The following is a 26961-nucleotide window of genomic DNA, read 5'->3' as shown; positions in this document are numbered from 1 at the left end:
TTTTACTTTAATATCTTGCTCAAAGCTTAATGGCTTCTATTGTTTCAACTACTATCAGGTAACTGAAAGATGGTGTGCTTTATGGCTTGAATCTCCTCTTTTATACTTTGTAGTCTTCCTTGTCTGCCCCCGCTTGTTTGTCATAAATGAGTCAAAAGGAAATTGTGTTGGCACTGGATGGAGCTGAATACAATATTAGTTCCAGAGTCAAGTGTTGTGTCAATCTGAAAAGTGAAGTAAGAGCATGATCAAGGTTTAGGATGCAAGCAGTCTGTATGTACAACATATGATATGGAAAAATGGGTTTGAGCTACAGCAGAGTCAGGTCAGGCTAGTTGGGAATCACTGGGAAGTCAAGTTCAGGCAGGATCGGAGCCCTAACTCAGTCTGGGGCACACTTGCAGCCAACAGGCATACTGGTCAGTGAAAAAGTGCATGCTAGGCTTTTATTACACCAAATAGTGTGACTGATCGCGGTGTCCTAAAGCAGCTCCTAGTTTCATGGGCTGGTGTCGCCGTAGTTGAGAAGGAGGCAAAGACCTGTAACCAGGAAAGTTTTCTTAGGAAAGTTCTCCTAGCTAGGAATTGAGTTTCTCTTTCCTGTTAGAAGGTAAGAGGAAGGTTTAGTGGCATTAGGACTGCTGCTCAAAGCCAGTGGGGTGGTAGATCTGAGTGGGAGCAGATGATAGATGGTGCTTTGCTGCATGCTGTGTTAGAGGTGTCCAGGTTAGCTTTCTTAGAGCATTTTGGAGAATATGTTGTTGCTTTGTGTTTTATTCGAAGATGTCATGGCCAGAGTACCTGACGATAGACTAGCACAGAGGTGCCAAGCCACCCCTGTGCTGTATAGGTACGTGAATGTATAAAAGAATTGCCATGTTCTCTCAGTGAGTTAAGGAGTAACCGTACAAATGACAAAACAATAGTCACAGAGAAAGAGGAAGGTTGGTACTTGTATTGTTCATTGCCCAAGTTTGGAGGGAAGGTCACAGAAATGTTTGAGTGTACTGCAGTCTAGCTTTTGTCGCGTCTTCAAAGATCTTAGAGCTTTTTGCTTAGGTACTTCTGAGATTAAGAAGATTGGCTAACCAAGCTGTAATAGTGTGTATATATATGCTTTAATTATGTACCACCACTTAAAGCAGTGAAATTGGCTCCAGAGTGTTGTACAGCGATTGGATATTTAGAGCTGAACTTCCAAATCTGGATGCTGAAAGAAGCTTTGGCTTGCATTAAATTCCTGAATCCCTGTTTGAGAGCCAAAATGGAATTGCCAGTCTCTCACTAAAACCAAGTGGTTAGCTTCTTATTTCAGGATTTGGAATTTTCTTTAAGGAATTGTACATTACTCAGTAAGAAAAAGTCACAAATTACTCAAAACAGTAGGTAAAACAGGTATTTGGTACCTGCTGCCTAAGTTTTGCTACTTCTAAATTACTGTCAGCTTTCATTATTGCTATCTCCCTATTTAGTTGCTAACTTCAGACTGAAAAACTCAGCTTAAACTGTTCTTTTAAAGACGGTGAAATTGCTGCAATTCACCCAGATTACTGTATTGGGACTTCCCCTACACCCACTAAGTTTGTGTCATTCTAGTGACACCTTTCCAAAAACAAAGGCATAATTGAATGTTTGTTTTAAAGAAATGTCAGGTAATGTAGTTATAGGCTTAACTTGTCATGAGTCTGAAAGGTGCATTTCAGTACAGTTAGAGACAGTCCTTTATTCCTATTGTTTGTAGAAAGGCTGGACAATTTACACATTTGTGGATCTAACTGAACATTTACAGTGGTGACAAATAGATTAATCTTGTGGTGTGAATGGTTCTGGAGGTCTATGTTTGCAAAAGAATCCATTGTAGGGAAGAAAGCATAGTTTTTAAAGTCAGGAGTGAAAAAATGTTCTACCAGGTGTGAAAATCACTGAAAAGTCTCAACATTTATTGGTAACAAGCCTGTGGAGAGACTTGCTTTGCTGGACATCAGGTCAATTATTTCCCTATGGCTTTCTCCTTGTGTTCCTTTTGCTTGCTTAAGGTGCAAGGAACAGTTTAGGTAAGTTGAAAGATTGCTTATTGTGTGTTTGCAAGAAGAAAATTAAATAGGATCTGGCCTCTTGATTTCTCAGTCTTCTGGCAGTGTGGAGTTAATCACTGATGGCAAAGATGGACACTAACATGGAGGTGCTCTAATTTCTATGTAAATCATCTTAGCATTTTGTGCTAAACACCTAACAGATGGTATGACTCCAGAGATGCTGTGAGATTACTGCTGATGAGAAGGGTCTTTCTTACTTTACTTCCGCAGCTTACCTTGTACAAACACCTGTGTTGGATTCCCTGCACTTGCCCTCTCCCCCAACTGCCAACTTATTTGTCAGCTGAAGAGGGTTTCATCTTTCTGGTAACTCAATCTGAGAAGTGCTAGAGCACCTGCAGGAGAGGAACTGAGACCTTCCTCCCACGGCAGCAGTAGCAATCCGGTTAGCTCAGTTGCTAGAAGGACTGTAAGAGATGTATTCTCTTGAGCAGTATGACCCAAAGACATGTCCCAAAATATGTGGCTTTGTTCTGGTTTTGCTGGGTCAGTTTTAAACAAAGACAAGCAAGCAGGTCTGGCAGACTGTTGTAGGCAGCCACACTAGCTAGTGTGGAACAAGGGACCAGATTTAGCTTGTAGGAGAGGAATAGTCTCAAAAGAATTTTTTTAGTTGTCTCCAGTTATTAATGAAACTACAGTCATTATAACTGCAGTTAGATATCTAGCAACACACTATTAAACTTTCAGACTTACTGGGGATTTTTTTTGAAAACTGTCTTCTGGGATCCTGCTGTTCTTTTTGAGAAATGTTTGTTTGCTGAGAAGAGGTTGGTGTAATTTTCTTATACAAGTCTTTCTGTGATTCTTTGTTTAGCATTTAAGTGTTTCAGAATGAGAAAATGCCTGCTATCTCGTCTTGGATAATTGTTTCTTATCAATAGTAACTGTTAGCTTTACTATAGTAGGATTTATTCAGTATTTCTTTATGGGAACACAGTAATGAGGTAGAGGAAATGCTATATCTGATGGTTTGCAGCATTTTATCGCAGCTGTATTAAGAGTTGATAGCTTGAAAATGGCCACCGTATTAAAAAAAGTTAACTAAGCCCTTTTATCAAACCCTGCTTAGTGACCATTTTGTCAGCATGCTGATGCTTTCAGTTCTTCAGAGGAGACTGGGGACATTTCATGCATGTCAGCTCATATGAACAAAATCATTTACATGTGTATGTGTATCTATATGAAATTACAAAAACTTGTGTGATATGAAATAAGCTTGGGGGATGGATGAGGACTGAATGTAGTAGCTGTGAAATTTAAGAGACATTTTTTTTAGAATTACTATATCAGTATCATAGGTAACAAACATTAGCAGCTGTTCACCCGATAAACCTATTCAATACCATCAATGCAGTGGCTGTAAAACTGCAAGCCCTTTAGGCATCTGTGTGGCTCTTGGGAATATTGGTTTTGGTCTGTTGTTGCAAAATAAATGGTGCATGCAAGTTCTTGTGAGTGAATGAAAAATCTTGAGAAACCTGTGAAATACCTTAATGTTTGCTGTGATTAGCCGAGAGGTTCTATGGCCTTGTTTGCATGACTAGAAGAGATTTTGTAGGTTTCTGGAAAATGAGATGAACATGCCTCACTGCATCGTATGCTGTAATCCAAGTAGTTGGCCTAACAATTGGAGGAAATTAATTTCTATGCTTGATTCCTCCTTGCCATAAATAAACATGAATCCATCCAGACACCTCTGAGAAAGTGATACGTGGACATGGGTGTGAGCAGTTCTTCCAGTTACTTGTGCACTTTCTTTGGAACACCTGTAATATTTTAGCAAGATCATGGTACTGAGGTCTTTATTACAGAGAGTCTTAATCTATTTTTGCCTTTTCTTTAAATTACTGTTTCATGGAATATAAAAACCTCCATTTTAAAAGCTTTCCAAGTCTGTACTATCTTGGCTATGAAATTAGGCTAGATAACACATGAATAATTGTTCTTCTTTAAGTGGTAACAAGAAAACCTTGGATGTACTTTATTTGTGCTAGATGAAAAAGTAGCATTGTTCAGCAATTAGTGTCTTGAGTAAATGCCCATGGTTTCGATATTGTGTAATAATTAAAGTGACATCCTGCTTAAGTTATGCCTGGTTACGATGGTGTATCTCCTGTATTTATCAGTTGATACCAATGTTTAACTGTTCATGTCTTGTTATATATGCGATCTTGTAGTTGCTGTAGTAATGCTAAAATAGTTCTCCCGTTGATCAAAAGGGTGAATAATTTATTGTGTGTTTTAGGTATTGAGGGTGATTTATCTCTTGCATCATGCGTGAATACAAGCTAGTGGTTCTTGGTTCTGGAGGTGTTGGAAAGTCTGCTCTGGTAAGTACTCTGTGAGGCTGCTCAAGTATGTTTTCTTGGGCTTCTCGTGTCTCTCTTGTCTAATACACTCTTTACTAGCCCATGTTTCTTTTACATAAGTGTGCACAAATAAACAAAAATAAATCTTAAGTAATGACTGATGAGGGTTCCTGGTGAGAATAGATACGTCCTTTACTGGGTGTATCCACATTCATTGGTGGGCTCTCACATGCTAATATTTGTGTATGGGGCTGGTTGATGGTGCTTAATCAGATCTTTGCCTGTCTTACACAGCGAAGTGCATAGCCAAAGCATTATGAAGGTCTCTGGCTTCACTGGGTAACTCAGCCATAGGTCTGTAGGAAATCAAGCTCCTTCATGAAACTCGCACAATGAACTAGTTTGCCTGTGTCTGGCCTTGGTAACTCCTGGCTCTAGAAAGGCCTTCAAGGTGCTGTTTGCTTAAAGTTTGATTGCAATCGCTAAAGCACTAATATTTTTTTTATGCAAATATAAATATATATTTGCACGTTTGCAGGAAGTTTAACATGTTTTCTACATCTTTCCCTGCAAGTAGGTGTGTAGCTGCAGCAGATAGATGATTGTAAACCAAAGAGCTCATGCACTTTAGTTAGATTACAGAAAAGTTTAGTTTGACCTAGACTAGCACTGAAAAAGTTCACAGAATATGATGTTCTTGGGCCACCTAAGAACTTTATGTCTTTGAGTTTAATGGAGCACCTGATCATAAAGTAAGGTCTAGGGGTCCACTCTTAAGAACTATTCTCTTACATAGCGGTTCCTAAAGGAAAACTTAAATGACAAAATCATGTTATATTGAGAAAGAACTTTCTACTTCACCTCTGAATTCTTTATCTTACTGCAGCGTTTCTGGATTTGAACCTGTCTGCTCTGACTTGGGTGTTGAGTCTTAAAGTTCCATTTGACTTGTGCTAAAAACGTCCTACGTGCTAGGTACACAGGAATATCCTACTGAGTCTAGTTAAGACTAGTAAATGCTGGCAGTTGTTTTTTGACTAATTCCTGTGCTGGCAGATAAGTAGAAGATGCAGTAGTTCTAAATGCAAATGTAAAAGCCATGCAGCTGTATAGTGTCCTATTCAACTAGAAACTAATAATGATTCCAAGAGTTAGACAAACCTTAAATCAATGCATGCCTTTAATTCAGTGCTCCAGGTGAGAGTGGATAAAGGAAGGTGTAGAATTGCTTCATCTAACAGTACTTAGTTAAATAAGCATATACACCTAACTTCCTGTTGTTTCTTATAATTTATAGTTATGTCAGTCATCTAATTTGCCTTCAAAAATGTAATGGATAACTGAGTATATACCTAGAACAGTAATTTGTGTACAGCGTTTACAAAATGTCACTATATAAGAATCTTACAAGAACTTTTGTGTTGCAGACTGTACAGTTTGTTCAAGGAATATTTGTTGAAAAATACGATCCTACGATAGAAGATTCCTACAGAAAGGTATATGCAAAAGACCTCTCTAGTTTTATAGAAATGTAAATATTCCACAGCATGTGCTGCAGTTTTGAGTCATTGTTTGAAAAATGGTATGCCTGGTAATGCCACTTAATACCAGGTAACTTAACAAGTCTGAAATGTAAAGGTGCTTTTAAAGTCTGTCTAAAAGGAATAATTCAAGACTAGCTTTTCAGTGTTTGAGCATAATACCTTACTAGCTAGTCAGTAAAAAAAATTCATTGTCAGAATTGGGAACATTGATTTTAAAAAAAAAAAAAAATGTAAACTACACTACTACTTTTTTATATTTTTTATTTTTTATTGTTTTTAGTATTTTCAGGTAGATTTGGACTTGTATGTTGGAGGCCTGAGCTTCTTTACTACTAGGAAAATCTATTGAAAACAGCTTCATGCTCACCTTTAGAATGCTGGAAGCATCACACTGTATTCCTAACAATTTGACTGATAGCTTGATACACTTCCATTAGATGGGTTGTTGTTTTATTAATAAGTTAACACAAACCTATCATAAATGAACAAACACTTACAGTGGCCTGTTAGTTTCTCTCTTCCCATCTCCTGCATGACAGGCTGAAAGGTCTGACTCTGCCTGCATCATCTTGAATCTCCATATTGCTCACTCCTCAGTTTCAGCTGAGACCATGATTAATATTCCAGACTAGGATAGTTTACATCTGGAGTGCTACCAAAAGAGTTAACCATTTGGGGAAGCAGATTAGTTTTCATCTGTGTCAGTTTCTTAATCTTTGTCTTTTTTTAGCTGAATTACTTTTCAGATGCACTGGTACTCTGATGTAGCTCACCATGTGGCCACAAAAATGCAAATGTCTATATAAGGGAGGCAAGATGCACAAACTGTATATGGGAACAGGCAAAACCCATAGGACCTCCTCTTTCAGCACTAGACTACATTTATATTGGAATAAAGAGGCTGCATTAACAGCTGTTGCAGCCTATAGTCACCAGAATCTCTTCTGAATGGAAGAGGAATTAGTGAGAGCAAAATGATTATTTCACACTTGTTTTCTTTGACCTCATAGAAATCTGTATGATGGAAAAATCCTAGTCTGTCTTAAGTATGTGGGCTTCCAGCCAAAGCTAGAAATCTTATTAAAGAGCACAGCAACAAAAAATTCTATATAGCTACTTACTTTTTCTGTATTAGAGGAGCAGGAATTTTGGACCCTCTCCTGATGTTTGGTGCAGGCCCAGTAAATGACTCCAAAAATATTCACAGGCTGTACTAAAGTGAAAGGTTTCCTTTGTTATATATTTACATTCTTCAGGTCATACTAGATTCGTGATGTTTGCTGGGTGAATTTTTCCAAAGACTGTTTCCATGGAGCCTGAAAAAGTAAAAAGTAAAGCCATTTTAAGAAATTTAGTCTTTTCCTAATTGATTATTTATTAATTTTGGGGGGCAAAGATCTTATAATGTTCCTTTCAGGTTTGGTCCTGAAATGACTAGGAATATGTCTGTCTATTCTTATCTCTGTCTATTCTTCTTTTCAAATCAGTCAGGTTGTTGAAGGCTTGCTTTAGTATGGACAACACTTTATGCAGTTGTTTTCTTCCCCTCACTGCTAGTTACAACTCTAACTTCCTCCTTGACTTGGGTGACTTTAAAATGTATTGGTTTGGCAGTTGCAATTCTATACTTTTAATGTTAAATCTAATTTTAAAATATTTGAAGTTGAGAGGATGTGGCTTGAAATATTTTAAGTTTGTCTGGAACTATATATCAAGCATGAAGTCTTGAAACTTGACGCCTTGGTTTACTCCCCAAATATTTCTTCATGAAGAGAATAGTTGCTGCTCAATTAGCTGAATAACTTTGTCAGCAATACATGCTAAAATAGTGGTTATTGAAGGAATCCACATCCCTAGGGGACATGGGAAAGGTGAGAGAAGTGGAAATACTCCTCTTCCCTGCCCCCCAAGCTCAAATCTAGTTACAAAAGAAAAGCTGAAAGTTAAATGAGTGATAATGCATGTATGGGGAGTAAGGAACATGAACTTCTTTGAGTGCTGATCTGCCAAGTAGGAATTTCATGTGCAAATGGAAACAAGGGAAGTGTACCAATAGCTTGAAATAAAAAGAAATAAATAAATAATATGTGTAGCCTGCTTGAAACAGCTTGAGGGCAATTCTGTCCCCTTTAATGCCCTCAAGGCTTTTTTATGAGGTAGAAACTATATAGACTAACTCTGAAATGATACAGAAACTGATCTGACTTCTTAAACCTTCTAGCAAATTTTTCGAAGCTGGATCAGTTTACTAATTAGTGTCACTAAAGGCTTGTTTTGGGGATACCACTTCTTGTGGTTTGCTTGGTTTGTTGTTTGCTGTGTACTATTTCTTGTCTTGTTGTTCTAAATTACTACTAAATGAGTATTAGTATGCCAGTCCAACTTTCTAGCTTCCACCTGTACTTTTCTTTCAGTCTGTGAATGATCCCTGAAACAAATAGAAATTAGTTGTGCTAGTTGCTGATAACCATTCATTACAAATTTAGCAGCATCCTTTTTAATAATCAAAAATCCCTAATCACTTTGCAAAGTGAGTGTACTTGGCTGCTGACGCTGCTATTGAAAATGTCACTAGGGCTCTTTGAAAGGCTTCTTCCTGCTGTTTTCGAAGTGTATATCCATATAAACTTCTTAAGCCATTATGTTGCTTTATGCATTATGAATTTGCTTATAAAATCACACAGTTCCTGGTATCTTTGGAGGGAAGAGTTGCAAGAAAAATTCTAACCACATCTTTCTTTCTTGGCAGCAAGTTGAAGTAGATGCACAACAGTGTATGCTTGAAATCTTAGATACTGCAGGAACGGTATGTAAAACCAACTTCCCTAAATACTGATGTACAGCGTTAAAACCATCAAAAGCTGTAGGGATGTAAATGATGACATGTTTCCTTCCTCATTCTCTAAAGAGTAACTGGTCAGTGCATTGGATTAAAGGCTGTTCTTTAACATACTGGTATTTAAACAACGCTTGAGTATTGCAGCAGAAAATGGAATTGCAAGTTTCCTGTGAGCTCATGTTCTGTAATAGGGGAAACATGAGATTGAGAATTTTAAAATAACTTGTGCTGCTGTTTTAAGTTGATATTGCCCAGAGGAAAATATAGGCCTGATGGTTACTCGTGTTTGATTCTCTGTAGAGAATATATGCTTTCTTTTCCTCTCCTTTTTCTTTTGTGTGTGAGATGTACTCTGACATTGGGTTAAAAATAGCATCGCTTTAGTCAGCTTTGGTGAACTCAAAGTGCAGAGTTTATGCTGACCCTGTGTATATTGGTCAGGTTTTTCAATGACCTGTTCCAAAATCTACTGAAAGCAGTCATTTCCTTCATTGATTCCCATGAGCGCAAGCTTAAGACCCTTGGAGTGTCACAAGTGTTCTCTGAAGTATAATAGTAACCTGGTCCAATAATAATTTAGTTAAATTCTATATTAGAGTAACGCCAAGTAAAACTACAGAAATGTGGAGTGACTGTTCTCAAAATATATTGCACTTTTCACCTGACATCCAGCAAGGGGCTTGGTGAGTGATTGATTAGTCACAAGGTGGCAGAGTCACCAACGTGAGAAAGACAAATGCTGTTCCACAGTCATACTGGTAAGAGTTTTCGAACTGGGGGAAGTCCTAATGCTGCTGTGCACCAGCAAGTCTTCGTATGCAGTATCATAGTTGTCACCACGCTCTAGAAAGTGTGACGTCTGAGTGTCCCCATCCCTTAGTCAATCTCCTTGAAAATAAAAGTAGAATTTAACATAGGAAAATGCCTAGACTACAAAATGGAGGCTGAAAAGGGATGCATTTACTTTGCCATGTGTTTTAAAGAACAGTCAGGAGACGGTGAAAAAGTTGGTATGTAAGGAAGGATTCAGGAGCAGTGTAACTTCTGTAATCTACAGATTACACTGTACATTCTACTGTACCTCCTCTCTTTAGAAATTACTTTAGTTTGTTATATTTCCCCCTGCCGTGTCGCCCCCTGGGCGTCACGCATGTCAATATCTAGATGTTGTTTAGCCACCCCAGATAATGTTCCAGACCAGATTTATTTAAAAGTGGTTCAGTTTTCTGTAATGCTTATAGTCAAACAGTAAAATATTGGTCGGTTTAAAAAGAGGGAGAGGGCACAAATGCATCATACCTGTGATCCGTTTGTGACCTGAAGTATATGGTAGTTTGTGTAATGAAAGTGCAAACTGAATGTGACGCATGTATTTTTTTTCTTAATTACAGGAACAGTTTACAGCAATGAGAGACCTATACATGAAAAATGGACAAGGTTTTGCATTAGTATATTCCATCACAGCACAGTCCACGTTTAATGATTTGCAGGATCTAAGAGAACAGATTCTTCGAGTCAAAGACACAGATGATGTAAGCATTTCTAAAAATGCATAATACTTATGTTTACAGTTTTCATTACAGGTGTTGTAATGTATACACTGTGATCAGATAGCTTCCAAGCTTTAAATTAAGAGACAAATCAAGCAGTAGATGCATAGTACAGAAATGCAACTCTTAAGGCAAACTGGAGAAATTGTAATTGTCGTGTTGTATATAAAGAGAATTGTCTTTTTAATCTCTTCCTTTAAATACTCTTATTTGAAACTGTACATAACTTTGTTCACTAGTACTGCAGAAAACACTTCTAAAGCAACTCTATTACCTCAATTGCCATCAATGAAGGCTTAAAAAAACCTACAGTTCAATTGTTCTTTTCAATATTCCTACTGTTTACGGTATTTTAAAAGCACAGAATTCTAAGTTATTCTAGAAGATGGTACTGTAAGCTTTAAACTTACATGTTAAGTAGCTTTTCTATTTTGTGTGTTTGCAAGTAAGTTTGGTCATACCATTTCCACACAATTTCAGTATGCACCTCTTAGCATTATTAAAGCTATAAAGTTTATAATTGAATAAAAAAAAAAATTTCTGTAGTTGTAGGAAGTGAATACTTAGTCCCTTAATAAAAGGGAGAAAAGTATTCCAAATGTGAAACAGCAGTAAAAGTCTGTTTTTAACCGAAACACCTTGTAGGTTGTAGCCATCAGACAGAAAGTCTTCCTTAACAGAAACCGTTCATTGCTTACATTTATTTTTTTTTTTCGAGTGTGCTCATCTCATTCAAACTGTGCTCATGGAAGCTTTGATCCCTTTCTTACTGCATGTATCCATATATGCTTCTGCTGCCAGCAGACACAGAATGTATTAAATGTTTCAATTTCAGAGAAGTTCATTGGGGCTCTTGTAATACAAACCACCTTGCACTTTCTTAAGCGTAAGCATTTATAGGTCATGCCTATGTTCTGCAGATTTCTTCTAGAAGCGATTTATTACCCATTATCACAAATGTATCTCAGAAGCGTAGTGTTGAAGTTGCATGTGCCTTTCCCATTCAGAACCTACCAAGTTATAGCCTTGTTTAGCATCAAAGTACTTTTGTACACTAAGATCAAGATAAATGTGACAATATTTGAAACTTTAGTTTACCCGGTATATTTATTCCGATTCGCATAAGCTTTCTGTTACTATGCTAGTATTTCCTTGAAACGGTATTTCTTTTTAGAACACTCCCATTACTCTTGAAAACCTTTCCATAGTATCAGGAGAAAGATAATGAGCTTTAAGTTGCAACTTCAGTTCTCACTAAAATTTGTGTAAAGTTTTTCCTGTGCCAAAGCTTAGGCATAACTTGCTTTCTCAGTGGGGAAAAATTAAACGATAAAAATACTGTAAACCTTTATTCAGCACTTGAATTTAGGAGAAACTTAGCTATGTCCTTAAATTAATAAAAGAAAGGAAAAAAACCCCCAACTTTGTGTGATTGCCTTTTCTTGCTACAAAGGTCAATTCAGCATTTTCTGTAGTTAGTAATTTTAATAAACTAGCATGTTTCTTTCCTCTGTGTGCATCAGCTTACTGCTAAGAACTGTGTAAGCAAACACCTCTTGGAAGGAGTGCAGATACGCTGGGAGCAGAGGAATGGTGAAAGGAGCTTTAGCATCCTTCATCATGCTACCCAGTACAGGCCACTTTTTCCGGGATTTCTGAATGTGTAAGAATCCTGTAGCAGATTCTTCAGTCACTTGGATTTCAAGATTAAAGTCTCACACAACTGTAAACTTAAGTTTCTGTTATACTGGAGCTTGATTATTCTGGAGGTCAGGATCCTCTAAGGATTTAGGTAGGGTTTTAGGTGTGCGTTTATGTTGTGCCTTCCCAAAATTTTAATGAATTCTTTGCTGGTATTAAATTGTTTTTAGGTGCCTATGATTCTGGTTGGCAATAAGTGTGACTTGGAAGATGAAAGAGTTGTGGGAAAGGAACAAGGTCAGAACCTAGCAAGGCAATGGAATAACTGTGCGTTCTTAGAGTCTTCTGCAAAATCAAAGATAAATGTTAACGAGGTAAGGCACGGTACCTAGGGGGGGAGGGGTGGCAGGGAGAGAAGGATGGGTCACTGTGTTGTGGTAACCAAACATTACTGTGTCAAGATAAACTAACAAAATTATTAATAAAGTTTACTGGAATGCACAAAACTGTACCCTGCTATTGTGAGAATTTGTGAAGTGTTTATATCAAGGGACCTATTTAGCTTTGATTTAGGACTTTTTCAAGTTATATTAATTTTAATATAATTACTTATCCAATTATATTCATATGAATTTGGGGTAAATATTTTTTCATGTTACATTACCTGGTTGATATAATCTCTATCCACTGAGAACATACTGCTAGACTACTTTTTTTTTAAAAAAAAAAAGACCTTTAAGAGAGTTAAGTCCTTAAAACTAATTGATTTTAAATTATTTGGTATTAAATTATTTGAGATAGTAAGAACAAAAACTCTGTAGGGTTTTGTCCAAATTAGCAGCTGATCAGAGAAGAGACCTAAATAAGTGCTCTGTAGAGAAAAAGGGAGGCAAAAACCTCTCTACTATCTAGATACTTATTTATTTAGCAGGAGCTAGGTGACTGATCATACACGTACATTTTTGGGACTTGCCATAGTGCATGCCTTCTTATCCAGTGGGTGTGCTGGCATAAAGAAAGGGATGCAAAAACTTTTAGAGAAAGAAGCTGTGTTAGTGTTTGCATTTCTGGAACAGCTTGAATATTATAACCCCTGCAATTCATTGTGTCTCCTGGAAAACGCTGTTGGCAGCATCAGTTAAGTTGATAGGGCCTCTGTGCAAGACTTGCATGTAATCAAATAAGTATGGTGGTTTTAAGCACAGCTGATTTTAAAAATGAGTAATGTGTGTTTAATTAGTTGGGAATTTCTGTAAACTTTTCAGTTTTTCTTAAATACAAATTAATCATCGGAACTATATAGAAGTCATATGTTTAATAAACTAAAACTTCCATCAAATACTAAAAGCCCTTGTTGGAATGTTTGCTGCTTTGCAGTCGGTGCTTAGGAAACTGCTAGGATGGCTTTAGTATGAGGACTTCCTTGATTTAGGAGATGCAGAAATAATTGGAACAATGTCAATTATGAACAAAACAGATGCTGTTTAATTGTAGTATGTAGACTTGCCTTAAATTGGCCTTTCAACAAAATCATGTTCTAATTAGAATTCTAGGAGACTCAAAGTGTGAGAGAGTCTTATACATGAGTTACTTTTCTAGAAAATGTTATGCTTATGTCATGCTCTAGACCTAGAGAGGCTGCTGAATTAATTCTCTAGACTTTAGCATTTTTAAATATCTGGAAAAGCATGATCTCATTCAATTACTGAATATCCAGTGTACTTGAGTTACCACGAAAATTTGTATTTAAAATTTACTAGCGCTTTCTTTAAAATAATATCCTTAGACTGATTTGAGTTAGAAGAAAGCTGTGGCCTGTTTCTTGACCTCACTGCTAAATTGCAAAGTAGTAGCATATAGTAATTGATCACTGTGGCATACATCATGCATGTTCAGATGAATTCAAACCAGTCACTAAATAGCTGCAGATTATAGATGCTCTTCCAGTTTGCTTCACTGAAAGTGGAAAACCCTTGGCAGACAACTATCTCAAACAGGGAAAAAAAACCCCAGGTATTAATAAAGCATACAGTTTAACTTTCTGGCTTTGTGATAACTAAATATTTACAGAGGTTCTTGAGTATGCGAGTACGTTATGTGTAAAGATTCAAGGCTTACGTTTATGAGAGAAGCCTCTTAATTCCAATAACCAACTGATTTTTGTATTCTCAGATCTTTTATGACCTTGTGCGACAAATTAACAGAAAAACTCCAGTGCCTGGAAAAGCACGCAAAAAGTCATCATGTCAGCTACTTTAATACATAGCTGTACTGTAGCTCTGAGCCAGGTAAGCCTTTTAAAATTTTCTGTGTATTATGGCTAATACAAACAAACAAAACAACAAAAAAGAAAACCTTAACAACTGTGGTAGCTGCTGATGCAGAACAGCACTGAAAAGTCTTCATTTCCATAATCACAGAAATTTTTCTCGTCTGTATTTTGGTATTCCAAAATCAGAGCTACACATATGTGCAAGATACATGTTCACACTAGTATAAAATTTTTTTTTTCAAGCTTTAAGATGTTGGTAGAGCTCAAATTAAGGATGTTTATTCTGATACTCTGGAACTTTAGCTTTTGAAAACAGGGTTTTCTTTTTTTAAACGCTGCAAGAGCTCAATTATCAGGAATGCATACTGTAAAATACTGCAGTTTCCATGCTAAAACGTCACTTATTGCTTTGAACTTCTGCATATATTTGCTTGATGTCATAGGAATTTAGCTTGCTTTCTTTGGACTATATCTATATTTTATAGGCTGCGTTGTATTTAGTACATTTGGAAGAGAACAGCGATCACTGTAACACTCCAAATATTTGACCTGGAGCTATTGGTTACTAGATCAATTTCTTATTTGTTGGAAGTTGGCTGATGTTCTACGTGACTAAATCCATGCTTTAAGAATGCTGCTGATGGCTCAAGCAAGCTCCAGCCTGCTCTTTAGCAAGCCTTTTTAGAAGTTAGTCAGCAGGCGTGAAATTTTTTCTGCAACTCGTTCTTGGGCAGGTTGTTTCCCCCTTTCCACCTCCGAGCCTTAGTATGGGCATAGGGTTTCTCTTGATTGACCTGACATTATGCAAGTTGCCTGCTCATCTCGATTCCCTTCAATTTTACTGGACATAGGGTGGTTGGGTTGCTTTAGTACTATGATCCATTATTCTGTCATCCGATAGACCTTTTTGATATACTGGAGGATCATGGTAGGACATGTCACTCTCATAAATTGCAGGCTTTTGTTAATATTGAGATAGCACGGTGTTTAACTCTCTTTTTTGGTATCTATATTAAAACTTACTTAATTTGAACAACCTGAATCAGCTCAAAGTAAAACTGAGAGGGTTCTAAAAGCATTAGCTGAAGATGGCAGAAATGTCTGCTGCGTTTCCTTAACAGGGCTTTTGATTCAGGAGCTTTGATCCTCCAAATGTGTTTTTGTTTTTAAAGCCACTGGAACTGTCATACTCTAAGCAAAACTAGTCCCGCCCATCAAATACTACTTCCACAGTTCAGCTTGGTTTACCATATGTATCCCAATTCAGTTTTACTAATTCAGATAGTCTGTTATTTGTATCTGTATGGTAGAAATGATATCACTAGAGGAGAAGCGATAAGGTTATTTTCTCAGTCTGTTTGCGAAGAACTTGGCTAGTTCCTGCTTTAGCTCTTTTAATTAAAGAGGAATGACAAATAGCTGTTACTAATACTGACCTCTTGTTTTGTTGTTACAGGTCTGAAGAACTGTTGCCCAATTCAACAGTGCCAGCATTCCAACTTTATTAAACCTACCAACATCTTAAATGGACTTTCCTGTGGTGGTACCCTTTAAGAAATGGATGAAAGCTACTACATCAGTTTGCACATTCTAATCACTTTCCAGTGTCACGAGAGATTTTTACTTATAAATATTCTAAGTGTATGCAACTGGTAAAACCAGAGCCTACATCCAGTATTACTGATAAGAGACATTGTTCATCCACCAATGTTGTACATGTATGAAAACTGTGTACTGTATACTTCAACAATCCCCACTTTCTATTGGAGAGTACAATAATGTAAATCCTAAAAGCACCACTATTTTAGCATAATAAAAGAAAGTCCAAAGAGCTCCTATATAGACTACTCCAGATAACTTTGCTTCATCGGTATTTGTAGCTTATTGTAACTTTTTTAAAGAAATACAGGATCATCATCATCGTATTGTACAAAAGCGCTTTGATTAACACAACAGCTATAGTTTTTTAATTTTAGGAAAAACCTGTGGAGACAGTGATCTAGTCTTTGAGTCCTTTCAGTATAACGTCTGACTAAAGACATGGCCTTTAATATCTGTTGGGAAGGAAATGTCCAGACTTTTCAACCTTTTATTGTATGTTTCCTTTTCCTTGTTTACATAGGGAACAATGTTTATAGTTGTGTGTACAGTGGGGGTCTACAACAAGAAGTGTATATTTTAAAACGATTTTTTAATGATTTAACAATTTTTTGTAAATCATTTTCGGGCTTCTGCAGCTGTAGATTCTCACTGTGAATTCCCTTGCTTGCTCATGCATAAGTGTATTTGCAATACCAAATATACAGGTTTAGTACTTTTGCCTGTTAGTGATTGTTTTACATGTGTAACGTTTTGGTTGAGATGTTAAATGGTGGAAGAGTACTGTGGATGTGAATGTGGGAAGTAATTTTAATCATGTGTAATTGGTCACAGGGCCTAAGTTGCAGTAATTAACTTTTGCTGATTTATTTAACAATGCCTTGTTGCTTTGTATGCATTAACGTTTGGGTGTAAAGATTGTGTGTATATCCAACAGGGAGCCACAGTATTTAAATTGACCAACCTAATGTTACAACTGCTTTGAGGTGGCCAAATGTAAACTAAAAGCCTTAATTAAAGTGGTGCAATTTTGTATGACTTAGCATCAGTAGTTCAATAAATTTGGATTGCCATGCAAGGGCTTGCATTACAGTTATATACTACTTGAATGTTTTGTGTTTTGGTAGTGCTAGTAAATATTGATTTTATTTTTTTTTAAATCTCTTGCACAGTGCAGATTTATACATCTTAGGACGAAAAGGATCCATTATGACTTTGTCTTCTGACAAATACATGCCGTGGATATTTCTTCTAATAGCATCCCATGTGCTAGGGTGGATGAATTTCTGACCGAATGAAATTCCACTTACAGTTTTGGACTTGGAATATTCCGAGTTCTAACATAAGGGAGAGTCTAACAGAAAAATATCTGTCTTCAAAGGTTATACTATCATTGGCTGTTTTGGGAACTCGAAAATATGTTGCCTGCTACTTTTCTTTCCGAGGAAGAATTCATTGTTAAAACTGACTTAGTGTAGCTAAAAAAAAAAAATCTCTTGGGAGGAAAATATTATTTTGCTGCATGACTAAACCGTATTTGTTTGGTTTCAAGGAAATCTGCAGAAGAGCATTCTTGCAGTATTGGGTGTAGAGTTTTACAGACTTTAAATATCAGTTAACACTGTTGGACTGTGAAGTGGAATGCGTGGACTGTGGATGATTTCCTGATCTTGGCTGTGCTGCTGAAAATTAACGTCACACCCAAATACTTGGTACCTCCTGTTTCTCTGGCACAGAATTATCAGAGCTTGTTCTAATCCATTCCTGCAAATTCAATCAGATTAGGTTAGCTAATACCGGTAAGCTTTGAGGTAGTTTACGTTGCCCAAAGTGAATTAAGGAGCCCAGCTGATCCTTCCTGCTGGCAATTTCATCAGTCATCACCATGGTTTAATGGAGGTAATACACTCTTTCACTGTGCAGAGCCAGAGTTAAGACTGAAATTCCTTTTCGTTTATCATTGGAAACCAGAACATGTGGTTGATGATCCCCATAAATATCTCTTGGTACCCTCTGCATCCTGATTCGTCCCCAGAGTAGATGAGACTGGAGCACTGGATGCTCTAGTTCCTTTTTCACTAGGTACCTTCCTCCTTGATGAGCTAATCAGTATTTTTCCTCCCTTCAGTTTCAACCTCTGCTTATTCAGGTCTTATAACACTTTTATGTCCCAATTGTCCTTTTATCTGTGTTCTTCTTAATGTGTTTCTTTTCCAGGCAGCTGTACAGATGGCATTGGGTGGGAGGGAGAGAAAATTCTTTGATAACATCAGAGAGGGAGCCCTGGTCTGGTCTCAGTGTCCAGCCAAAGAGTACCGATTATAGGGAACATCAGGCTTCGTCCTGAGAGCTCTGTATTGAAGCATTCTTGATTGCTCTGTGAAACAATAAATGTACAGTTGGAGGTAGCCAGTTTAATCAAAGTAATTTTTTTAGAAACTCCAGGCTTTAACATCTAAAGGCTGTGCTTAAAAAGTGAAATGCCCCCTATATTTAGAACTTGTGCCAGATTTGTAAAATCAACACATCATAACCCAGGTAATACCTAAAAACCAGTATTTTTCTCCTTGAAAACTTAGGCAGACTTCAAGGGAGCAGTGTCCCGGTTTTTAAAGGGAAGATGCATGACAAAATGATGCTGAGGAAGTGATGGACATGAAGCGTAAGGCAAAACACATGAAAGAATTTTCTTCATTTCTAAGTAATTGCGACATAAGAAGCTGTTCCCGCTGAGGAAGTGAACATCCAGTTCCCCACAGGAATTGGAACTATGTAAGCAGTTACCAATTCTAGAAAAGAATCCTGTCTGCTGAAATCTTGAACAAACTTTTACATATCTTCAGGATAACTGCTTTGTGTACTAGCGCTTAAGAAGTTCACGCTTGAACTACTTGTACAGAAACAGAATGCTTCTCATAAAGCTTTGAATGAAAACATGCATAATTCATAGCTTGAGAACTAATGCAGTAATTTTCCAAATTCAGTGTTAATACACATGTATTACTGCTTGTAAAGTTAGCTTATGCTTACAGTGCACACAAAGGTTGTGACTGCTTTATTTCCACCCTAATCTGAAATTGCTGTATGTAAGTATTCAAATGTCTTGAGCTTTCTATGGAAAAAGTAATGTTTATGTCTTGAAATATAGAAATATTATTTAATGGAACTGCATTCTTCCTATTAGGACTCCTTCCTGTCAGTATAAATTTATTTCTTATACCTTACCTTGTTACTAATGCCCTCCTTCATCCTCAAATTATTCTGTGAAATGAATGTCTACTTGTTGAATTTTCAAGAATATTTTGAGACTTTGCAAGATGTTTTCAGATGTCCAAACAAACACACTGTAAGCTCAGACTACTTCTGCTCTTCTGCATAAGAGAACGTAACTTGTGGAAAAGTATTGTAGAGTTAGATGTTATTTCATAATGTGTACTGATATTGCAATGCTAGAAATGGGAGGTGGGAGGAGAATCCTGCTGGAATTGGGATTAAACTGTGCATTTTTCTCCTTTTCTGGTGTAACTAGAGTTGCTGTTTCTTTGTGGGTAAACAGTAAAGATAAAGACTTTCTTCTTTTAAAATGCTAAGCAAACTATGGATGAATCAAACTTGATAGATTTACTTTTTTTCCAAAGTTTTCCAATCTTTGTCAGTTTTGGGAATAACTTTGAGGGAGAAATTTTGCCGCGCTACTGTACTAATTTTAGACTTCGGTTTAGACATCTCAACAATAGAAAGTTATTTCTAGATGTGAATGGTCAAAAATAGTAGTCTATATACAGCTGTCTGCAACACTTACTTTTTGAATTGTAATATGAAGATGTAGCCAAGCATCAGCATAGACAAAAACCTTTTTGTCCAATGTTATACTGCTGTCCCAACAGCATTAGGCGATACTTCAATTTATAGCTTTTATTTTGCCTATTTATAAGGAATAGAATAAAAGCAAAAAAAAGTTGCTCAAATGCGTAACAAAATGCAGTTGTATGTAGTAAGGTACCATTAGAGAAGCAGAGCTCTTAATCAAATTAGGTTCTTATTTCTGAGTCTCAAGCACCTTATACTTTTCATCGAAACATTTATGAACAGCTTGAAGATTCTTAAAACCTAATTTAACTTCTCTGTTCTAGAAAGTGAAACTCTGGAATGATACTTATATTTGTCAGAAACTTTACATTCATAGTCTGGAACTATAAGCAAAGTTGTCTTGTAGTCTTGATTTTGTTCCCAGTGTTTCAATATCTGAGCTTCAAACAACAGATAAATGTGGATTTTACTTTTTTTTTCTTTTCTTTTGTTTTTCTTTTCTAAATACCCTCCAAACCCATTTATTTTCAGAATTTTTGAATCATCAAGCAGAGGGTGGCTTCCTGTTCACAATGAGATGCTCTTTAGGGAGAGATTTGCGAATGGAGAAAGGAATGTCTTCGTAATTCCACTGTACTCACTTCAGCCTCAAGAAATATTAGTACTGCTGAACCACAAGCTCTACAGCTTCATTGTTTCAAGAAAGTTCACTGCCACCAGGATTTTTATTTATTTTTCTTTGAGGTTGTGGCTGCGTGAACTACTTCATTTGAAAGTCACTGTAATTTGTAATTAATTCATGTAATTTCTTTTGGCTACCTTCAACTTGTGGGGAGGGGCCATGTCTGCGATCTTGGATACAGAGCGAAACTATAGTAGAAGTTACAGTTCCTTCTTTGTTGAGTATATTTTACCTTTTCATATTCTGTGCCATTTTTACCTTGTACTTCTAAATCTAGCAGGGAGGAGTTGGTAACTTCACTCCTGTACTAAGTACAAAAATCTACATGTGAAATCCCAGCTCTCATAAACTGGGTTTACTGCTTGTAATGTGCCCACTACAGCAAAGACCCCGGGCACTACTGTCATGATTTTCACACGCAAATAAAATGACAGTTACAAATTTGTCTCTTTCTTTTTTTCCTTTTCAACAAAAAAGGGGGTTTAACTGAGCTTCCTCAATAGGAGTAAGCATGGGAATCAATTTGTTTAGGGTGAGACCCCCAGCAAACATCAATTTGACATCAACGCAGGTAACTAAGCAAGCACATAAACACTTTTGCTTTAAAAGAAAAAGTTTCTTTACATTTAAATAAAAAAAAAATTATGTCCAGCAATGTGTTTCAACTAAGAAAAGATGGGCTAAAACATGAGCTTTCTTCCTTTTCTTACAAAAAGGCAAGGTATAACGTAGGTTCTACGTGGGGTTTTTTGTACTGAATGCAGTCGTGCTGCTGTCGCACATTGCACAATAACTTTGTTGGGCTCTTGCTTTTGGTAGTTCTGAATTAAGACTACAGTTTTCTATATGCAGGTGTTATGTATGCAGCTTAGCAATGCATTAGGGCAATTTACTTGATCTGTAAACTGTCTATATTAAAACATGTTTTTCTAAAGGGTAATTGGAGTTTTGAGTTAGTTTACTTGTTTAATTTTAATCTAGTGTATCCTGAACTTTCATCTAGTACAACCTGTAAGCCCTACTAACTTCACAGAAAGCTAGGAGGGAGCAGAGGAATCTTAGGCATTGGCAATAAACTTGCCGAGTTTCTGCGTTAGTTGTGCTAGCTGCAGAATTGTCTTTGCTTCTCCTGCCTGTTAAGTGTGGAGCGTTGCTATCCCTCGTGAGAGTCTGACAACGTGGCTGCAGTTGCAATCAGTGTTGATGCAAATATGTGAAACTTAGGATGGATTTACAATTTTTAACTATAAATCTAAATTCAGAGTCCTTTATATCATGCTAAAAGAAAATTATATGTAAGAATAGCCTGAAAAAATTGCATTCCCTTCTCGTTCTTGGAAGTTTAAGGTACTTGCATGAGACTCCCAGTTTTTGTTTTCTCTTTTTTCTTCTCCTCTTTCCCTTTTGTTGGATAAATATGAAGTAGGATGCTAGTAAAAAAATACTGCCTGAAAACACACCCTAGGGGTTTAGCCGTGTTTCTCCCCGTTGCCCCCTTACTGGAGCCAACTTGAAGCCCTCTAAGGTGCTCCCCCAGCCTATGTTTAAAGAATTTGTACATACCAAAACAAGTTCTCTCAAGGGCCTCAAATTTTTTTTCTTTTATAGGTTTGTTGTTGTGGGGGGTTTTTTTGTTTTTTAATTAAAAAAAAAAAAAGCAGTATGTTGTCTTCTTAATTTCTCTTCAGCTTTATTTCTTATTTCTTTTTATTTTCCTTTTTTTAAAGTTTTTTTATTTCTTCTCATCTGTCATTGCTTTGAATAAACTTGAGGTAGCATGCAAACAAAGAGTTTCCTCTATCATTACATCTCTCATTTGTTTACACTTTTCTGCCCCGAGAAAGGGCTAGCCTGAGAGTGCGAGCTGTTGCGGAAGAATTGAACCAGATGTTAATTTGTGCATTACTCTGAATTTCCCACCGCGCTACAGAGACAGTAATGCTACACTGTTTTGTGAGGATGTGTTGAGAGGGGTAAATTATATTAAATATGTAGTACTGAATTCTGACACAATAGTTTCTTTATCATTCTTTTAGTCTTCTGCTGTAATGAAGTTTGTTGCCTTCACTTGTGCTTTCATGATAATCTACATGATAGATTTTATTTCTTTTTAAATCCAAAACTACATTTCATGAGTTGACTAATCTACTCTCTTAAGGGTCTTCTGCTTGCTTGTGTTCTGCCTGATGAAGACACCCGATCTTCATCAGGCTCCTCGGCTTTCCTCCTGTTGTGAAGCCGTCTGAGGTTCGGCTCTCCAGCAGCTTCAGTGGGACACCAAGGCTGGGTGCTGCATTTTATCAGCCTCTTAGGCAGGCTGTGGGACTTCAGACGATGCCTTGCAGTTCGGCTGCCTTTTGCAGCCACTATCACGTGTATCCCTCTGTATGAGGAACTGAAATGCCTTAATTTGCCCAGAGTACCCCCTTGTAGCTGTTGCCCCAAATACACAGGAGTACTTGGCAAGTGTTTTGCAGAACTTGCTGGGCTACGCTAAAAATGCAGTTCATACCGTTTTCCTTGTACTAGAGCACAAGTAAATGTACTGTCAGTAGCACAGTCATTTGGCAGTATTTTCCCCTAGTTAAAAAGCATGCAAAATCCATTTTGGGGAGGAAGAGGAGCCATAGTTTTTTAGCTTTTTTAGTTTGACCAGGGAGATAGGGGCCGAGTGACCCCGCAGGGTGGGTCCTGCCAGAGAGGTGGTGGAGTATCCAACACTGGAGACATTCAAAACGCGCCTGGACACGTTCCTGTGCAACCTGCTCTAGGTGACCCTGCTCTGGCAGAGGGGTTGGACTAGATGATCTCCAGAGGTCCCTTCCAACGCTATGATTCTATGATTCTGCCTCACCTCCTGGTGCCAGCAGTCCGACTTACGCTGGGAGAAATGGGAAAGGAAGAGAAATGGGCACAAATTTGCAAACTGCTGGGAACGGCCTCATCTTGATAAAGCAAAGGGCGGGAGGCACGCTGCTCAGAAAACATAGAATCATAGAATCACCTAGGTTGGAAGGGACCTTTCAGATCATCTAGTCCAACCATCAACCTAACTCTGACAAAAACCATCACTAAACTGTAAGTGCTATCTCTACCCATCCTTTAAAAACCTCCAGGGATGGGGACTCAACCACTTCCATTCTGAGCATCAGATTAGCTCTTCTCTGTGGAATGAGATAATGCATTTGGCAGATTTAAACTACTATATTTTTTTTAGGCTTTGCAGCATAACGCGGGGTCCCTCGGCCTGGACAGAGGGGTACGGCTCAGGCCGTTCCCCCCTCACCGCCACGGCGGCCTGGCTCTGCCTCGGCGGGGCGCCGGGTGGCCCGGCCCTGCTTTTGCCTTCCCGGACGCCTGACGGGGCTCGGCTGCCCTCAGCCCAGCCCGCCCGCTCCCCGGGCCCCGTCCCTCGGCAGCGCTGGGTACCCGGGGCCCGTCCCGGCAGCCGGCGGCGGCTCGCCCGGGCGCGGCGCGGCGCAGGCGCAGTGCGGTGGGCCGGCCTGGGCCGGGCGGAAGCCGGCTGTTCTCCTTCCGGGCGGTGGGCCGGCCTTGGTGGAGGCGGGAACGGCTGAGGCTGGGCTGCGGCGGGCCAGGGGCCGCCATGGAGAGGTGGGAAGCGTGGGGTGGCCGGTGCCGGCGGGGCGTCCCGGGGGGATGGTGGGTCCCCGTAGGGTGTGGGGGGACGGGATGGGTCTCCCCTGTGGCGGAGGAGCGGGGAGCGGTGCGGGCCGGAAAACGCAGTGAGGCTGGAGCAGTCTCTGAGGGGTATCGAAGGCTTTTATGTTACCGGGAGCTTTAGATCCGCTTGATTTTTTTTCTGGAATGTAATTGTCAAGTAAACTGAAGTTGTTAATTACAGAGGAATCATGGAGCCGGGCCTTTGCAGGGTGCTGTGCAGACAGGCCTGCTTAGGCAGGCACCGCTGTGGCCTTCACGGCGCACCTGTAGCTTCTCCTTTGCGTTTTAGTAATTGTTAACCATTTTTTCCCCGCTTCTGCAAGACACGGGAGCTCTCTCAACCTGTGGAGATTTTGTGTATCTGAAAGAAAAAAAAAGTCAAATAGTGAAATCATGTAATTCTTTCAACGGAATTTTTCCATTCAAAACTGAATATCATGCTTTTGAATCTCTTACTAGCCTTTTTGTTTTGGTGCGGGGTTTTTGTTCTGTTTTGTTTTTTATAAGAAAATGTCTTGTGGTGTAAGAGGAACAAAATGTGGGTTTTCAGACAAGCTGAGCAATACTAGATGTTCTGTAGGGGAAACTGGACAACAGTACTAGAATTAGAGGGGACTTAAGCTTTGTTTAACTTTCCCAGTTGCGGAGTTACTTGAAGCAACAAAAAAATTTTGTATGTTCTTGGATTCACTTACTTAACTTTGTGTCTCTATGTTACTGTTCTCTAGAAATGGTTTTGGAGACATGTCATCCCCCCACGATGCAGAGATGGCCAGACCTGGACGGAAGCAAAGCTCTCAGAAAAGAGTTTCTAGTATCCTTTTTCTTTAAAGACATTATCTTCTCTTCAGTCATTGCTTGCTGTGTTCACAGGGTGTGTGTATTTTTACCACTTCTTTGATTTTGAGCATGTTGAGAATGGTTTTCAAACATACTGCAAGTTACTCTTTGTTTTATGCCTGTTTAGAGTGAGGAATGTATGAATACAATGTGAAATTGTTACCTGATTTGTGAGGTATTCTGCAGTCAAAATTTTGCTATTGAACTGTTTCATATTTTTCCCTTCTGTAGTCTGTTTTTTCTGTGTGGTATTTTCACGCATTAAGAAGGAGAAAGGTTCAGAAACAAACCTGTGACTGCAATATCTAAAAACTAGTAGGAAGGAATATTAATGACTGACTGAAAGTGTGACTACAAAATCTGGATGAGTTTCATTAGAAAAATACTGCGTTATCAGCAACATGGGTATGTTACTTGGCCTTTACAGAAGAACTTAGGATGCAAAAGATGCAATTCTTTGTCTTCTCACAGAATAGTATCTCTTCTGAATGGAATTTTCTCTCTCCCCTCTTTTTCCCTCCCCCTTGTAGTCTCAAACCATGTCAAAGTGGTTGTAGTGATGGCTCAGAACAGATTACTTAATAGACTTAAGGGAAAGTAAGAGATTGACAAAATGCATGTTTAGTCAATTCCTGACTACATTTAGATCGATTATTTTGGTTGTGAGTTCAATATCATTTCACGGGTGTTGCATTGTCTGTTCCTGAATTTGTGCCGTCACATTTGTGTAGCGTGGTGTTTTACAGTTTTTCATGGGCTTAGGAACTCAGGTTGACATCAGCCTAGAGAATTATGTGAGCCATAGTGACTCCATGTCAGTTTTTGAAAAAATTAAGTTTTCTTCACTCCATTATATCTTAATTCTATGGTTTTGTGCACTTTTGCATGTTTTGTGGTATCAGAGTATTGTGATCATTCATTGTGTCTTAACTTTCCATCGACAGTAATAGCAAGAGGAGAGCACAGACATAGATTTATATTTCCCCAGAATTTTTTTCCCCCACTTATTTACAATAAGAAAAAAAATACCGTCTAATTTGACAGCTAATATAATGCTATTTCTCTGGCTATGATAGGAAAGGAATCCAGTACATTTGCTTGTCCTTCTGTTTTTTTGCAAGCAGAATAAAAGTAGTGAGATATTGGACCTAATTTCATTGTCCCTAAGAATCATGATGTTCTTGGACACTGACGCAACATAGAATACTGAAACTGTTACACACTACTTCTTAGAAAACCATACCTAGAGCACTGAACCTAGTTGCTGACAGTAAGAAGTGAAGCAGAGCAACTTCTGTTAGTCATCAGCATCCTGGAACCAAGAGAGAGAGAGAAATTATTTTTAAATGCATTCAGTCTCAGGTTTTCTTGTTATGGTTTATGTAGCATAAAGCAGCTCCTCGTGAGGCAAAAGTATTCTTTGATCTGAGCAGTTATGAGGAGTCCCAGACCCGTCGTGCTAACATTTCTGAACTTTTCTTTGCAGTTTCCCTTTTAGGCCTCCAGCTTTTAAGCTTCTGGTGAAACATTTTGTGCCCTGACTCAGGCTTGTGAATGGGACTTTCTGCTTTGGTCTGAAAGACAAGCGGTGTAATCTTCATAATATTTGAGCTACAGCAAAATATTTCTTCTTTCCAAGTACTCGCAATCATTTTGAATGGGCCAAAAGCATTTTTAGGAGAGCATTTCTTGACTTGTTTATTAATCAGTTCTTACATCTCTGGATGACACTATTGGAAACATGACACCCAGAAGCCAGCTGATTTCCCGAACTCCTGGTTCATTGCTTCGCCAGCCAGGTAAGATTATTTTCTTTAGTGTTTAGTTAAAGGAATAATACACTTGGACTTCATAACTGATAACAATTCATAAGGAGAAAGACAGGGATGCACTATATTGGGTCCAGCGAAGGGCCAAGAAGTCGATTGGGGGTTTGGAGCATCTGACATTAGAGGGAGAGGCTGAGAAGAGCTGGGATTGTTTAGCCTGGGAGAGAGAAGGCTCAGAGGGATCTTGTCAATGTGTATAAATACCTGGTGGGAGGGAGTAAAAAGATAGCCAGGTTCTTCTTGGTGGTCCTCAGTGAAAAGACAAG

The 26961-nt window shown here is 38.3% G+C and overlaps 2 protein-coding genes across 2 annotated transcripts in view; both read left to right on the top strand.

The window, feature by feature from the left end:
- Positions 1-16891, top strand: part of RAP1B (RAP1B, member of RAS oncogene family) — a 31525-nt gene extending 14634 nt beyond the window's left edge. Inside the window, exons 2-8 of the mRNA XM_063322992.1 lie at positions 4345-4429; positions 5836-5904; positions 8702-8758; positions 10183-10323; positions 12213-12356; positions 14155-14270; positions 15711-16891. Of these exons, the coding sequence (XP_063179062.1) occupies positions 4373-4429; positions 5836-5904; positions 8702-8758; positions 10183-10323; positions 12213-12356; positions 14155-14241 (555 nt within the window). The 5' untranslated portion in view covers positions 4345-4372 and the 3' untranslated portion in view covers positions 14242-14270; positions 15711-16891. The remainder of the gene's footprint in view (positions 1-4344; positions 4430-5835; positions 5905-8701; positions 8759-10182; positions 10324-12212; positions 12357-14154; positions 14271-15710) is intronic.
- Positions 16892-23839: 6948 nt separating this feature from the next.
- Positions 23840-26961, top strand: part of NUP107 (nucleoporin 107) — a 34735-nt gene continuing 31613 nt past the window's right edge. The window contains exons 1-3 of the mRNA XM_063322991.1: positions 23840-23957; positions 24755-24840; positions 26576-26665. Coding sequence (XP_063179061.1) covers positions 23950-23957; positions 24755-24840; positions 26576-26665 — 184 coding nt within the window. The 5' untranslated portion in view covers positions 23840-23949. The remainder of the gene's footprint in view (positions 23958-24754; positions 24841-26575; positions 26666-26961) is intronic.

This window comes from Chroicocephalus ridibundus, chromosome 1 (genome assembly GCF_963924245.1).
Source record: "Chroicocephalus ridibundus chromosome 1, bChrRid1.1, whole genome shotgun sequence".
Lineage (NCBI taxonomy): Eukaryota > Metazoa > Chordata > Aves > Charadriiformes > Laridae > Chroicocephalus > Chroicocephalus ridibundus.
This window is presented reverse-complemented; position numbering and strand designations above follow the sequence as displayed.